The 17032-nt window shown below is 39.0% G+C and overlaps 2 protein-coding genes and 1 long non-coding RNA gene across 8 annotated transcripts in view; 2 read left to right on the forward strand and 1 right to left on the reverse strand.

The window, feature by feature from the left end:
- The window catches only part of specc1 (sperm antigen with calponin homology and coiled-coil domains 1), an 81932-nt gene extending 73370 nt beyond the window's left edge, over positions 1 to 8562 (reverse strand). For 4 of the 5 annotated variants that reach the window (XM_080867271.1, XM_080867267.1, XM_080867270.1 and 1 more), the window contains exon 1: positions 7679 to 7774. The gene's annotated coding sequence lies outside the window, so the exon portion shown is untranslated. Of the gene's footprint in view, positions 1 to 7678; positions 7775 to 7955; positions 8020 to 8466 lie in introns of those variants that run through there. The other variant, XM_080867269.1, reaches the window with a different exon arrangement.
- Positions 8477 to 10680, forward strand: timm22 (translocase of inner mitochondrial membrane 22 homolog (yeast)). Its single transcript, XM_080867275.1, has 4 exons — positions 8477 to 8812; positions 9210 to 9406; positions 9923 to 9995; positions 10081 to 10680. The coding sequence occupies exons 1-4, from the start codon at positions 8500 to 8502 to the stop codon at positions 10155 to 10157; spliced, it is 660 nt and encodes a 219-aa protein (XP_080723401.1). The 5' UTR covers positions 8477 to 8499; the 3' UTR covers positions 10158 to 10680.
- A 2539-nt stretch (positions 10681 to 13219) lies between these two features.
- LOC308387545 lies at positions 13220 to 16385 on the forward strand. Of its 2 annotated transcripts, none has more exons than XR_013969964.1 (5): positions 13220 to 13558; positions 14259 to 14324; positions 14675 to 14830; positions 15283 to 15375; positions 15669 to 16385. It is a non-coding gene; the product is annotated as an uncharacterized lncRNA (long non-coding RNA). The 2 variants fall into 2 exon arrangements; XR_013969965.1 differs by lacking the exon at positions 13220 to 13558 and adding an exon at positions 13577 to 13715.
- Positions 16386 to 17032: the final 647 nt, after the last annotated feature.

Genomic DNA, 17032 nt, shown 5'->3' on the forward strand with positions numbered 1-17032 from the left:
CTATTCAGCAAAGTGCTGTGTCGACAATTTCCTTTGATCTGGACCCAGATCAATATAACGCTTGCCTGGTCTGTTTACAACATGGCCTCCCAAACGAATCACTTTTTGAATATATGCTCATATTGAGAAGCCCAGTTCCCAGTGTTTATGTCTGATACAGTATTCACACACTGAAAATATGCCACTGTATTTAAATTAGGATAAGCTCCAATATTTGGTCTTCACTTGTGTACTTACTAACTTTTCAAGTACATGTTGTTTATTGTCATCTCTCTCATAATCAGAGTCCACAGTAAAATGACATGACTTTAAATGTATATGATACTACATGAAACAGTAAACATGCAGAGCGGAAAAAAAAAAAAAAAAAAAGACTAAAAATAAAGCTTGTTCCCATTTCATAAATAAATAAATACAACTACATAATAGTTATGGTATCAGAACAACTAATTAGAAAATTACAACAGTCATCAAAGCAATCATCAGAAAACTGTTGACTTTCCAAATCTATTCAGCTCAGCTATCTGAACCATGGTTTGGTACATACCATGTTATTTTAAGGGGTGGAGGGGGGGGAGAAGTAAACTCCATTAATCTGATGGATTTCCATTTAACTCTCTTCATAGCTCCACCGAACCTTTTAGCATAAACACCAAGCACATGGTTGGTGTTTATGCTAAACACCAAGCACATGCTTAATTAACTTATCATCCCAGCAAACATACAGTCATTATCTCCTCAGTGAAAACTGGTCATGATAACGGTAAAAACTGTGTTACTGATGGATAAATGTTTATTTCAACATCCAACACTGGTCCAGTGAGACCATCTTTTACAAAGCAACAAACAACAGTGATATTAATGCATGAAGAAATTAAATGTACATATTCTTGTTTTTCTTAACCCAAGCACATTTGCTTGACAGCTAATTCTATCAATAAACACTTGTAAGAAGGCAGCACACAAGATTTTTTGTACATAAGCACGCTAGTATTACAGAGCCTGCTTTTTTTTTTTTTCAATACAAACACTTTTACCTAGATATATATTCTGTCTTATTTGTTCTACGATTATCTTAAGATGTCTGGTATGGTTTTTAGGGCAAGAGCTCAGGAGCGCAGTTGAGGCACAACATGCTGAGGGAAATCAACAAAAACTTCTGCCATAATTCTGGATAAATTTTTGACCAACGATATCTAGGTAATGTAGAAGTAATACATCCAGAAGACCTTAAGGTTGCGTCTCTGATGTCGGCACAACTTTAATTTTGCAACAACTTTTCAATACTGTGTCACTAAAGTGTCACTAAAAATTGTTAGCCGACAGTTTTTAAACATGGAAATGTTTGCTCAGATTACGTATGCTGCACAAGAATTTCCTAATCATAGATTCTCAACCTAGAAACACACTTAAACAATATTTCATTACATACCATAGTTTTAAAAAAGTACAATTAATATCCTATAAATTAGCTCCAGATGTTAGGCAAGCACTCTGTTGGTAACACAGCACTATTAGCAAGAGCTCAAGAGTACGCTTTGAAATGAAGAGATGCTGTATTGCAAAGCAAGAACTCAGTCTCAGTTTTAGGATGTCAAACTTCCATATTACGGTTGTCAACAATCAGGGTAAATCCCCTTAATGCTGCAACTTAAGTTAGCCACCCTCTGAACAGACATGTTCATAAATTAATTATATTCTTAATGTTTCCTCTAAGGAAATATAGGTTTATAAAGTTAACCCTTCAAAAACTAGTGTATCAATATCAGAACAATCACTATACACAGTGAATAACTGAGGTATTCACTGTGCCACATCACAGCAGTTACAGTCATCCATTATTTCCCAAAAACCTGCTCTGTCCTCGATTCGTCGGTGATACAGGAGCATGAGCTGAGCTAGATACAGTCTTCATGCATATTTCATCTGGTCCATCCTCCGTTTCATCTTTCTCAGAGCAAGGCTCCCTCGAGGGGCTAACTTCCTGCTCTGATGGTGTCAAAGTTCTTTTCTAATAAACAGCCAGTCAAAGCCACGTTGCAAAAAACTTCAGCTACTTTTCAGTCTGTCCTGGCTGGCTACATGTACAATGAGTGGGCGGATTCCATAGAAACACTAGCATAGCATCCAAGATGACTGTGAGAGAATAAAAAAAACAGACCTCAGTAGCTTTCCACAATGGAACACCGTAGTATTAGTACCACTGACTAGAAATTCTGTCCAACCCAAGAGGAGGCTTCCTCTCTGCGCCTTTTGATTTTGCAACAGTACACAGACTTGTTGCATCAGAGCTATTTAATGTGAACAGTGGGTGTGACCATTTTAATTTGTATGGAGACTGAAAGCTATTACAATGGTTCAGACATCTTTCAAATACCAAGCAAACATCATAATGACACTCCCCGTGTATGCATAAACATCACACATGTGAACTGGCCTGTCCTGTCCTCTCCTCAAAATAGCTCAGTAGCTTATTTTATTTGTCCATTCTAGAGCTGGATATTACACTTTTGAAAAGCACAGCTGTTGTTGTCAGGAGGGAGGGCAGGCAAAAAAGCCTGATATTTGTGTAAAGACCATATCTGCGCTTCACCTCAGATCTGGTCCAAATGACCCATTTACAAAAACAGAAGCATTCCTTTGAGGCACTCAGTTAGACTGCGATGCTTGTCAAGAATGCAATCAGTTTCCTGGACAGTAATCAACTAAAAACAGCCAAAAAGAAAAGTATTCTTAGAGTTACCTTCTTAATTGAATGCTCTCAGACAAACGTAGTGCAATGGCTTTTAGTCACTAGCGTTTTGATAGATTGAGCATTAGCTTAAGGAGGAAAAAAAAAAAAAAGCAAAGAGAAAGTTGCTCCTGGGAATAATGTGAAGGCTGGAATCCAACTGTGCCTCTACAAAGGAAAAGTTAAAATATCCCAGAATATAACAAGTTTCTCAGAAGGCACGTGGACTACCAGAAACAAAGGTTTCTGTTTATTCAACTGATTGAATCCCACTGCAGTACTCATTTCTGCTCCAATCATCCAATCTCTTCAATTAAATTCTCCTCTATTGCAGTAAAGGACATGCCACTCCAACTGTACATACAGGCCAGACCTTGCCTCTTGAGGACGAATAAGAACCATTTTGTTCTCAGATGAGTGTGTGCAAGTGTGTCAGGGATAGAAAAGAGCTGACTGACCACACCAGGCTTAGAACTGGCTTTCCATTTTATATTAGCATTGGCACCATATTAGAGTTTTAGAGCTATTCTTGACATAGACAAGAGGGTCAAAACGCATAGCAATAAATTTTAAATGAATGGTTACAAAGAGAGAGCGCTCTGGGAAATAGACCTTAAAAGCACAAACAGTTATTCAAGCTATACTTTAGCTGTATGACAACACAACACCCTGCAGTTCTGACTCAAACTGGAACTGTGAACTATACTCAGACAGATCTGCTCTTATTTAACACTTAATTTGAACTGATACAGACCCTGAGCTTCATTTTCATTTGAATCTTTAAACCTTTCTTAATATAATCAATTTAATTTAAAGCCACATAACACATTGATTTGTTTATTCCCAGTGACGTTACACAAAAATGTATGCAAAGGAAAGTGTTGCCAAGGTGATCGCTTTATGAACAAGCCCACAGTCTAAACATTGACATGCACAGGCTTTAAAAACAACACATACTTTCTATTTTACATGGACATAGACTCTCTCTTCCTCAAGCTACAATGTGTCCACAGAGTTATAGATGAGGCAGATATTCACATATTTTGAAAAGCTTCCTAACTGGTTCCATCTTTTACAGAATTGTCCCTCCTCACTATTGAATTGACAATATGGTTTAAACTACACCAAGGACCTGCAATACTCACCAATGACCCACACTTGACTTCTGAAACAATGCCAGATGGCTATTCAGTTATTCCCCTTAACCTCTACCCAACATTGCTTTTCTAAATATGCTGCAACTCAACAGCAGAAGGAAAGGGTACAAAATGAATTTGGAAAGCTTCTATCAGTGGTCCTTGAAATGTTTCAACTTTTTTGCAGTCCATCTGATAATCTAAAAATTAGTAGAATTTTTTATGACTCTGAAACAGAACAAAATATGGAAAACTAAATCTTGACTTTAATGTTTTTCACAGCATTGCAATATATTTAGAAATTAAAATTATAGTATCTATTGACAGCCACCAAGCTACCTTTTAGGGGAGCTGGAGGTTTGGACAGTGTACATATGAATTAAGATGAGTTACTGATGTCTTAAGGTTTACACCGAGTCAGCAGTTCTTAATTATCGTGGTACGTCATTCCCAATGAAGTAACCTGGCAAAATATCTGTGATGAGGGCTTACCTGATTAAGCATAGCGGACTAAGATCACTGTAATTACTGCCTTTCACTGTTTTTAATCATCAGAACCAGAAAACCCTAGGGATTAATAAAGTATTATGCTTCTGATTACTAAATCAGGAAAAGGTTACTCCAGTGCAGACTCATTTCACACAGCATGTTCATCTGGACGTAGCGTTTTCAGTGGGAGAAACGTTTCGTCACTCATCCAAGTGACTTCTTCAGTCTCAGCTGACTGCAGGTTTCCCCAAATCTTATAAAAAGTACATTTCGATCGTGGCTCAAGAGTTGGGAGTTCGCCTTGTAATCGGAAGGTTGCCGGTTCGAGCCCCGGCTTGGACAGTCTCGGTCGTTGTGTCCTTGGGCAAAACACTTACCTACTGGTGGTGGTCAGAGGACCCGGTGGCGCCAGTGTCCGGCAGCCTCGCCCCTGTCTGTGCGCCCCAGGGTGGCTGTGGCTACAATGTAGCTTGCCATCACCAGTGTGTGGATGATTGGATGTGCGCATTGGGGTCCTTGAGGACTAGTAAAGCGCTATACAAATACAGGCCATTTACCATTTGCATAATGACTGAAACCAGCAGTCACAGTGGGCTGGGAGGTCAGTTGCGTCATCGTAATTATGCAAATTCCCATGACCATTGATCAACAACCACTGATCAATGGAGAGAATGACCATGAGTACCATTCAAAGAGAGTTGGGGAATGGCTGCAATCACAGCATTGTAAGGGTGAGGGAAGTTTAAAAAAATAAAAATAAAAAAATCTACTGACAAAGAATCACCACTGGAGGCTCTAAAGGGTTCCAAGTACCTCTACGGCAAAGATGGCAATCCTATTAGTTCTGTCTTTTTTCTGGCTTGCACTGATCAGACAACATTAAAACCCCCAGCCCTAATATGCGCCCTCATTGTGAGAGCACACAAGCTCTGACCCATTACAATATGCACATGACCTCTGTGGTGTTTGGCACTGGGATGTTGGCAGCAAATCCTCTGTGTCCTATGAGTTGCTGGGTGGCACTTCTGTGGACTGGACGACTTCTAGCACATCCCACAGATGATCAATGGGATTGCACAGTGTGGATAGTGGAGACAGGGTCACTGCTTCAGACTCCTTGTTATGGCCCTCATGCCTAATTCCTGACCAAGTTTTTGACTGTTACAGGGAATGTTAACCACGAGGAGGGCGTGTGCTTGATCTGTTATCATGTTGAAGTGGGTGTATGAGTGAGCGTAATATCCAGGTGAATCCCAGGACCAGAGTTTACCCAGGGATGGATTACACCCACTTCACCTGCAGTTTTAATGCTGTGGCTAATCTGTGTGAATCGCAGATTGAGAAAAGGCAGGAACCAATTTCATCAGTTAATGTTGAGAAATTAACAACCTGATGTATCCACTTTAGAATGAGCTACTGTCTGACTGCCCATCGTGCTGCTGACAAATGATCGATATCCAATAGAGTTTGTGTCCAGACCAATGAAGTATTTCCCCTTCTTAAATGGTTAACCATGAGAAGCAAAGCCTTATATTGCCTAAAAACAAACCTCATCAGAGCTGGTGCAGTGCTTATGTTTGAACTGGCTTTTCTGTTTGCATACTCAAAAGAGAAAACCGTCATTTGTTCACTTGTCACAGGACTTCAAAGTGAGCCGTGTAATTAAAATATGTATTTGGCTTCTTAATTTTTCCTCTCTTTTCATTACTGAAATGTTCTCTTTTGCTGAAGTTTATCATTCAGGCATGATTATGTTAGATACTCGGCTGGTTTTCTGGAACCCATCTTTTAAGTCTACATTTAAAGGTTACCTGGCGAGAGAAAAATTACACACAGAAGCTTAGTCAGGATAATTTGTCATAATGAAACATTTAAGGATCTACTAAAGTCAAAACCAACAAACGTTTTACAAGTACCTGCAAGAAAACACAAAGACATGTTTGACAGCTTCACACAGAACTAATTGGGAACAACTGGCTGGCTGATGACGTAAAATGGCCTGCATTTGTATAGCGCTTTTCTAGTCCCTAAGGACCCCAAAGCGCTTCACACTACATTCAGTCATTCACCCATTCACACACACATTCACACACTGGCGATGGCAAGCTACATTGTAGCCACAGCTGCCCTGGGGCACACTGACAGAGGCGAGGCTGCCGGACACTGGCGCCACCGGGCCCTCTGACCACCACCAGTAGGCAAACACGGGGTTAGTATCTTGCCCAAGGATATTTGGCATGCAGGCAGGAGGAAGCCTGGGATCAAACCACCGACCTTCTGATTAGTGGCTGACCTGCTCTGCCACCTGAGCTACAGCCACCCCGGACGTGTAGAAAAACAGCTTGCAGCACACAGAGGCAGTTTTGAAGGTAATTTGCCATTAGCATCAAAATTTACTTAAAGCCTGAGCAACATTAGTAACTTTATCTCTGCATTTTTTATGTTTCTGTCAGGGAGAAGTGTTAGACAAACACTAAAAACCAAAACTAAAATCTAACAGGAAACCAGGACCTGACTGACCTCTCTTTGCAGAGGTTTTAAGACCAACCCGGGGTTACTTTCCACTTTACAAGAGGATAAGCTTATTCCAGTACTAGATATTTAGATATTTATATCAGACACATTGTACACCAACAAAATTAATCAGATCAAAGAAAAGATTTTAAGCGTAATATTCAGACCAGTTTAAAGAAGTTGACCCGTTCTTCCTTAAGGAGGAAACTTACAAAGTGTTACATTACCAGGCATCAACACTATCACCGCGTTAATACCTTTTATTTTAATGTTTATAAAGAAGGAATAAATACTGCTCAAGCAGAATCCTGTTGGACTCGCGATGGTGCAACCTTAGCCAGTAAACTGAAAAATTCAGGATGGACATTTGCAGCTACGGAAAATGGGACATGAAATGCAGCGTTAGTACTGTTAGTCCACTTACTGTTGGCCATCACTGCAGTCATACAGTGCCACGCTCAATTAGCGTGAAAACAACACGTCCTTGGCTCGAGCTATAATTTTATGACAGCCGTTATTATCGTTTGAGGAAAAACGCGTCTGCTCTCACAATGACTAGTCGTTACGTTAAAGGAGCATAGACGTGTACAGTGACTATGCTGGCAATGAGCATGTCACCGTCAGCCACTTCTACGTTGGTGTAACTCGGCGAAACCCGAGCGACTCTCTGTAGCCCATTCTTTAATTTAGACACCGAGAAACAGTAGAGCCTTTACAGTGAAGTTTACAAATTTCACTCCAAACAACGGACGAAAAAAGCAGAAAGGCCACATGCTATGAGAAATAAACAAGTGTTAATTAATCTCACCTGTTCCGTACTGCGGTGGAGCTGCTGTGTTGACAGGATGCTGCCACTGCCGCCTCGCGCACGCATTAAGGTCTAACCACCAGCTGTCTGAGCTCGAGCCGATAGGTGGAGCGCGTGAAGCGAGTTTGGCGCATATGCTTTGGCGCAGTGTTTAAGGGGTTTCTGGGAAATGTGGTCTTTTTTTTTAACAGGCCAGAAAAATGATAAGACAGCATGTAAGGAACAGCGTTTTCGCCTCAGGTGTAAACTTATTTAGTCAATTTAATTTGTACTGTACCTTTGTTTGAAGTTTAGTGTGCTTCAAAGTGGTTCACAGATGAGTGACAGGCGAGACAGATAAACTGTAATAAATAAAAAACAATACAATAAAGACAGGAGTATTGAATAAAGAAAATAGACGTCAATAATGAAAAATATATTAATGATAAAATAAACACAAAAATAAAAGTAATTTAGAAGACATTAATATAATAAAACAGAATTAAATGTAAAGTAATCAATAAGATCTAGTATAGTCTTGCGAAATTCTGTTACGTTATTTAATTATTATTTGATACAATAATCCAGTGGAAAGAGTGTAGGTAGACGTACGGTGTTACGTAAAAGCATAAACTCCTCAACCACACTTTAAATACAGGTTGACTTTGTGTCGAATGTGCTAAAATTAACCAAAGTAATCTTTTAGTGAGAAAATAAAATCATTTTAATAAAAAAAATATGAGAATACACACATTATTTAATCTATCGTGGTTTATTCGTGTTTTTGTGAAGCTAAACACTTTAATTACCGTTATTTCTATCAGCAGACAAATGGGACGAATATGCGCGCGCTCGTCTTTCGACAACATTTACTTGAAGCTCTGTCATTGAGAAACATGGCGGCCTCCACAAGAGCTGCAAACGCTGCTGCTTCCAACCCACAAGGCCCAGCTTCGGTCGGCCCGAGCGTGGACAGCCCGACTCTTCAGTACAGTATGATTCTGGAGCATCTTATCGGTGACAAGAGGCCCGTGAAGGGCCTGAACCCCGCCGTGATGGGGGGGCTGCCCGTGCCTCCGAAAAGCGACGAGCAGAAGATGATCGAGAGGGGAATGGAGAGCTGCGCCTTCAAGTCTTTGCTGGCCTGTGTGGGAGGTAAACGGAGACATTGAGAGTGTAACAAACATCACAAGGGTTTGGTGTTTTTGTGCGTGTTTGGCTGCTCGTGCAGAATATTTCGTGTGCTAAGTCACCTCAGATATACGAGGCTATGGGAGCTGTAATGCTGTTATACCAACAAACAGCAAATTAATCAGTCATCTGATCAAACCAATCGGTCATCGATATTGTCTTGTTTTAAAATTATGTATTTGTGTTCAGACATAAGAAACGTAAAAGCAACATTTTAGAGCGTTTTGAATAAACAGGTATCAAATAATCAGTTTATAATACAGCCACGATGTTGCCCAAATGTAGCCATTCAGCTCAATAGCAGAAAAGATCTGTATATATTACAATTTTAAGAGTCTGATGATGTTTTTGCTCACCACAGGGTTCGTCCTTGGAGGAGCATTCGGCGTTTTCACAGCTGGAATTGATACTAATGTTGGCATCGACCCCAAAGACCCTTTGAGAACTCCAACAGCACGAGAGGTTCTAAAAGACATGGGCCAGAGGGGGATGTCCTATGCCAAGAACTTTGCCATTGTGGGCGCCATGTTCTCCTGTACAGAGTGCATCATAGAATCAGTAGGTCACAGCTTCTTACATCCTCATGTGGGTTCTGACAGACTCATAGTGGACATATAACCTCAGACTGGAGTTCAGAACAAAAGGCAAAAATGAGCAAAGGCGATTCATTTTCAATGTATCCATCAGTCTCTTTAGAATAATAAGGAATGAATGAAATAATGATAACAGTTTGTCAACAAGGGTTTGAGATGTGATGTGAATCCATAACATGGCTTCAAAGAGGAAAAATGCTCAATATGTGGTCAGATTACTAGAGCACCATCAGAATCACTGAAGACATATTATATATGTGGACAGCAAAACATTTTCAGCAAAGTAGTTGCAACTTAAGCTAAGTTTGTAAATGTGCAAATAGTACAGCAAAGGTGGATGCCAGCTATCTCTTATTAGTCACTCCTCTCTCTAAAATGTAGATGCCAGTATTATATTTGCTTTGCATTTCTTGCTTTTATTCTAACCCTGCAGTACACTGTGGTAATAAGTGTCTTTTTTGTACCTGTTTTTCATTTACAGCACAGAGGCAAATCTGACTGGAAGAATGCTGTGTACAGTGGTTGTGTGACTGGAGGAGCTATTGGCTTTCGCGGTATGTAACTTACTTTATTAACTAATAGTTTGCATTATAGCAAATTTATTCATTTTGTCCACGTGTTTATTTTTCTGTTTTGCAGCTGGTCTGAAGGCTGGTGTTCTGGGATGTGGAGGCTTTGCTGCATTCTCTGCTGCAATTGAATATTACTTGAGGTGAAGCTCTATGGAGTGGCTCGATGGACAAAAACATAAATATTACACATGTGGACCAGAGAAAGAAGAATCTCGCTGTGAGCTTGCTAACCGTGATGTTTCCCTGCACATCAAGGATTGCTGTTAAAGCAGAATTGAAGTGTACTGTTCAAACACGGGGATGTTAAGTGGCACCACAGTAGGCTAAAGAAAACAAACAAACAAACAAAAAGACTTGTCTGTTTTTCCTGTGACTTTCATATTGTGGACAGTTGGAGCAAGGAATGCCAATTTCTCATGGTGAATCTTCAAAGACAGAGCAGAGTGGGTCTGCTTCAGTGGCGTACTGATCAGGTGATGAAAGCTGAACTTGTGTGAACTTCACTCTGGGTCTGTAAAAACTCAGATGAGCAATGCTCTGCCTGTAAAACATTTCTTTGATGTGTAAGTAACTAATCCACACAGGATTATTTATAATAAAAGCATTTTTTAAAATTGTGGATGTACTACTTTTCCTTGATTATTAAAGGACTACAACCCCCAAACTAGTCATTACCTTTGCTTTAATTTTTTCTTTTTTTTTATTATAGCGAAAGTAATCTTCAGGAAAGGTTCTCCAGGCTTCTTGAAGGACATTCAATTCAATTCAATTTTATTTATATTGCGCCAAATCGCAACAACAGTCGCCTTACGGTGCTTTATATTGTACAGTAGATCGTACAATAATGGATCCAGAGGAAAACCCAACAATTATATGACCTGCTATGAGCAAGCACTTTGGCGACAGTGGGAAGGAAAAACTCCAAAAAAAAAAAAAACAGAAAAACTTTTCTATCTGAAGATGGTGGTGTTGTAATTTTTTTTACTTTATTTTTTAATTACGTTAGCACAGTAGTGATAGGAAGGCCCCAACCTTGCCTTCCTAATGTGGGAGCCAACCAATAGGACCACTCCCTCCATGTCTGCGACTAGTGAGCCCACAATCATCACCATCTAACAAGGTACTAGGATATTACTTTCCACTTGTATGCACAATCATACTGGGTCACAGGTTGAACAGATATCCACAGGTGGTATAGGGGAAGTCCGGTAAACAGGTCACTGGTGGCAGGAAACTAAGTCAGTGGGTCAGAAGGGGCCAGCTGACATTCAGTCTCTGAGCATGTTACATGTAGTACACTGGGGTGGGGTGTAACGCTGATTGTCCGTCAGCAAAATTCCCTGTTTGAATTGTTTTCTGTCGTTCCCATCTTGTTCTTCATATTCCTTTCATTTTTGCTTCCAGTGTCCAGCTGATGCTGATGTAGATGGTGCTGACACACGGTCATCTGGATCTTCATCATTGTCTGAGATGATGTCTGACAATTTGCTGCATGACCTGACTCGTTTGCTGCCTATCTGTTCATCAGTTTCTTCTTTCATCTTTTATTTTTCTGTCATGGTCCTGTGTCATTTGACCCAACTTTTTGTGTTTATTATTATTATTATTATTATTATTATTATTATTATTATTGTTATGATCTTGTGTTCTAGTTAATTCTGATTATGTGTTCGGGTTTAAACTTTTTAGTTTTAAGGGTTTTGGTTCTGTTTAGTTTCTGCTAGTGATGGCCCGCTTGAAGCTGACGCTCCGGAGCGTGTGTCGAAAAAAACAACACACTGGTTCAGAAGCACTGTGTCGAGGCTTGCTTCGTTTGGCAAAAGTCACGTGACCAGTGACGTCCGAAGCTTCATTACGCACGTAACTGCTTCGGTACCTGATTCAAACGGATATAAGGAAGTGAATCATCCACGGGATTCGTGGAGTGTGTTGATGGTGACAGAGAGCGAAGAGGTGATCATTCCACTGACAGATATGGAGCCAGCGAGGAAGAGAGGACGTTCTGGCGTGTGGGAATATTTTGAGTTGATTTTGCTCAATTCATTTTATCTGCCGAAGTGAAAAACTTGAAATGTCCAAAATCATGTTTTCATAATGTAAATATCATTACAGCATATGACTTCAGGAACACTTCCATGTGAATTAAAGCTAATGAAGACTACAAAAATGTATTTGACACTATACGTACATTACATTGCTACACAGTTTAGAAAATCATTTTGTTTATTGTTTTTAGGTGATAGTCTGCAGGACCCAGGAATACCTGCATATCTACCAGCTTGCAGTGTAGTTCCTGCACTCCACAGCCTCTTCTGTTCCATGCAAGTGGATTTTCTCCAGGGCAGGAGAAACTATTTCTAAGAAAAGAAACAGACTCAGCCAGCGCACAGTAACACTAATCCTCTTTTTAAATGTAAATAACAAAAGGGCTACCTGACATAGAGCATGTTTTTACTTTGCAAGTTCTTGATTAGGGGTGGGTTTTGATTATCGCCTTTCTGATTACAATCCATGCTAAATTGAATAAAGTGATATTGATTCATTAAAATCCCGTGTCGATTTGTAAATTAACGTTATTATGCCTGAAACGCCAGCATCTCAGGTTAAACCTCACAACATGTCGTCAAACACCATACAGCTAAAACAGTAACTGGGAGCAGGTTTACGGATTCTGCATACAAACGTGAACGCAGAGCGCGGACCCGACGCGTCAGAGTCAGATTTTGGTGCGTCGTCGGGTCGCGCTGTGTTTGCCTCTTTTTTTTCCCGCTGGCTTCTGCAGCTGCAGGTTTCATAACTCTCTGTTTACATCTCTAATTAAGTCTCACATGTGTCAGCTTTCTTTTAATAGATACGAAATTATGGATATATACTGTTAAATGATCAGAATTGTAATATTTCTGACTGAGGCAAAACTTTCCAGATTCCAATCAAATTGAATCGGATCCTGTATCGAATCAAAAATGATTCTACAAATCAGTGACGATGCAGCCGTACTCAGCTCCCTAAGCATTTTCCCTTTCCAGTTCACAATCAATCCCACCCCTAGGTCAAAAATATGTATAGGACAATTGGCCTCATCTAATATTTTGTATGAACCTGTCCAGCTGTCCAGTGATTAAACGACAAGTAGATGGAGGCAGGACTTCACAGCAGGGGCATACTCCATAATGTGCTGTGCATTCTCATACACTCAAAAAAATGAATGAGGTGGATTGTTCAGTGTATATTAATTATTTATTTTCATTTTACTTAAAATATATGTTTTTGTTAAGTTAACATATGTTTTTCTAATCAAGTCTACGTAATTGTGTCTATTATTCAACGTACATAATACTAATGTGTTACTTGATCGCATAACATTTAAGTTAAGTCAATTAGGATCGATATACCTTGTATATCCACAAGGTGGCAGTAATGCAAAAACAGTTGTAATGAAACCGCGCAGAACAAGAAGGTTTCACGGCTTGTGCCTGCTCATGCGCAAGACTTCAAATTTAACTGAAAAAGGCTGTTTTGGCGCCAAGCTACTGTTTCTTTGAGAGGTAAGACCACTTTTTTTCTTTGACTATGTTGTGTAGTATCTATATGTCCAGCATGGTTATATTTTGCGTTTGTCTTACAAGACATGTTATATCGTTTGCGTGCGCTTGTTTTACATTAGTTTTACTGGGTCCTGGACATGCTTATTTTGTGGACTGTGTAAGAAACATTTTTATTGTTTTTTGTTTTATTAAGGGATTAGCTACAGGGGTTCATGGGGTTATTCTTTCAAGGGGTTATTTTTCCATTTGCTTTCTTGGGATTCCTTTTCTGTAATCCGAGAGTCGGAAATATCGAATAGGATAGCAAGGATAGCATAAAGTGACATTTAAAATCCAAAAAGTCAAGGGCGAAAGCCACTGTGACACCATTGTTCTGCTCTATCAGTAATCTGTATTATGTAAAAATGGTCTGTAAATACAGCATGTTTCCTAGCGGAGTTATACATATCAATGTAGTTATAAATTACAGTTTGTGAAAGTACACACTTAATTTTTTTAATAAAATTATTCAAGACATATGAGTGGACAGACAATGGAGGTCGACAGACCTGGTGATAATTGCTTCTATAGAAAGTTAGCACATGGCAGTGTCAATCTCTTGCTTTTCTTCTGAGTAGTATTTTATTTAGTTGTAATTCAAACAATAATTTGCTTCTTGAAATTAAGTAATGAATTTCTTGTTTTACTTTATAAATCTCAGATCCTGCCTTTACCTGCTCCCTCCTATACTGATGTGGTGTATGTGGTATTGCTGAGCTTGTATGTGGTATGTGAACTGTTATACTTTTAAAAACAAAACTGTTTTATAAGTTAAGTTTTCTTTTGTGACCCATCCCATGCCCCTGTTATTTCTTCTCCACATCTGAACCATGGTAAAGGTTGCAGTTCAAGGGCCTGAGGCATGAAATTCTTTTCAGATCAGCTGTGATCAATATTTTTTGGAACTTGATAAATAACAATAAAAGCTGTAATGGCTCCATTAGCATTTTGTGTAAATGTTTGTGTTAAAATTATAGCTTTAATGAGGTCTTACTACATTAGTTTTAGTTTGTATATGTGTACATATAGTATGTATATTTACAGTACAGTATGTTGTGTTTGTTGACATATTTTCAGGTGGAAGCAGAATATGTGAGGATTACTACTGCTGCACATGTTCCAAGGCTTTTTACACAACTTGACCAATACACTGACCAGCTCATAAAAGTCTTCAAGAAAAAAGGAGGCGTTGCAGGGAAGAAAATTAGACAAACTTTGGCCCCAGCCACACAGGTGCATTATTCTGTTGGTAGCAAAATATTATGGCTAATAAGATCATTTTCAAATTTAAACAGCTAGTGTATGGTAGCTGCACAGTGCACTTACATTTATATTAAGCAAGACAAAGTTTGGTACTCAAAACGTTGGAAAATTTAAATTACCTAAACATATGTAAAATCTGATCCCTTGATTTAGGTTAAACCAGAAGTGAATGTTTTTATGTTATGTTTTGAATGCAAAAAAGATGATGTATTAGTTTGTCTTTACCTCCATTATGGACATATATAATGTGGTGGAAACCCTGCCCAACAGGTTAACTATTCATGTCCATGTGATGATTAGTTGGTCTTGTGTACATGTCTATCTGTGCAGTGGATATGTCATTCATTTTGCGTATAATGTGAGTTTCTGTCATCCTAAAGTATATCTGTTTTCTCTTCCTGTATCTCTGCCACTCTCTACAGAAGGAAAGTATTGAAAAGGGGAGGGAGTGTGTCCTCAGGGCACTACCTTTTTACCTGAATGAAGACCCAAGCATCCTCTTCAAAGAATAATTGGTTGGTAATTTTAGTTTAGTTTTTTATCTGTATTAAACCAAATTTTGAATAACTAATGTTGTTGCATGTTGTTGTTGTTGTTGTAATTTGCATGGAACCTGTTTAAATGTTTTGGGAAATCTTCTTGTATACCCAAACTATTTATATTTATCGTTGAATCTGTAGTCTGAAATAGTGGCACACTGGGGTGCATGTTCCTAATATTGTGTTTACGTCATTAAAGGGTAGCTTTGGCCCTTTTTCTTTCTTTTTTTTAAAACTGGATGCCATTTTTCTATGTTTTTGTGTCTAAGCTACAGCTGTTCAGAGGGAGCTGGAACAAACTACCCTTGCTATCTTTACCATCGAAAGAGCTGATGCCAGCACTCCTCCAGCCGATGTGGGTATAACCATCTAGTGTGTCCTGCATGACCTGGAAGACCTGGCCTCTGCATGTGCACTCTTAATGGGTGGGATATATGCACTGAATCTCAGTTAACCTCAAGACTGAAAGCTTTCTTTGAAGTACTTCAGAAGCTCTTCCTTCATCTGTATGTCAGCATACTCTTGACCAAGGTACAGTTGCTCAAGAATACACTGAATGAATAAGCCAACCTTTAATTTGGATGATGAATGTTCTGTCAGATGGACAGAAGTTTTTCGGAGGCTGAATGGGAATAAAATGGTAATTTGTAAATGACAGATAACGGGAAAATTACATTTAAGAGAAATTTAGAACATTTTGAAAAGTTTGTAAACTACTACAATTTGAGAGATTTTACTGTTGTGGGGGGCTAGTAAGAGACAATCAAAAGTATTGAGATTTAAAGGATTTAATTGAGAGATGATACTGCACCAGAAATGTTGAAGGGTGGTGTGTATATTAGCGTTCAAGGCATATTGTTATGAGGTGGAAATATGTTCATATTCAGTTTGTGTTACATTGTGTGCATTGTAAAGGTAATTGCAATACATACTAAAAATAAGGGTAAGTTAGGAGGTTGATCTGATATCCTCGTGTTGGTGTTGTTCCCAGATCATCATACTAAATGTTGTTCCAGGATCAACATTGCAAGTGACCAATCAGAATGTTGTGACGTCATACTTTTGCGACTTCGGGAAAAACCGGCGTAAAACAAAAAACTGTACTTAAGCTGCGTGAAACCGCCTCTGTCCGCCGATCAACTGACCCTAACCCTAACCGTAACCCTTTAATAAACAGTAAGCAGAATTGATATTGTCCTTGCAACATTGGAATTTCATAAATGCACGAATGGCTTGGCGCGCAAAAGAATAACGTCACAACAATGTGACAACATTTTCATGATGGTCTGGGAACAACACCAACACGAGGATATCAGATCATCCAAGTTGGGAATGCAGGATGAATGTATATTTTGTGGACTTTTAAAGACGAACAATTGTTTCCATGTTAAAATGTTTACATCTGAAGTTTTTTGCCCAAACACTAGTAAAATAAATGTTGACAGTGGCAAGTGTTAAATGGTTACTGCTGTGCTGTTGCAAAAAAACTGAACGCTGACAAGCTGTTTTATTGTTAGACCATAATGTTGGCATGTTTTGTTAAAGTTTTATTTGGGATGGTGATGTAATTTTCTTTGATTGCTAATATCAGTGGACTATTTATTATTATTATTATTATTATTATTATTATTAT

This window comes from Rhamphochromis sp. 'chilingali' (genome assembly GCF_963969265.1).
Source record: "Rhamphochromis sp. 'chilingali' genome assembly, chromosome: 19".
Classification (NCBI taxonomy): Eukaryota; Metazoa; Chordata; class Actinopteri; order Cichliformes; family Cichlidae; genus Rhamphochromis; species Rhamphochromis sp. 'chilingali'.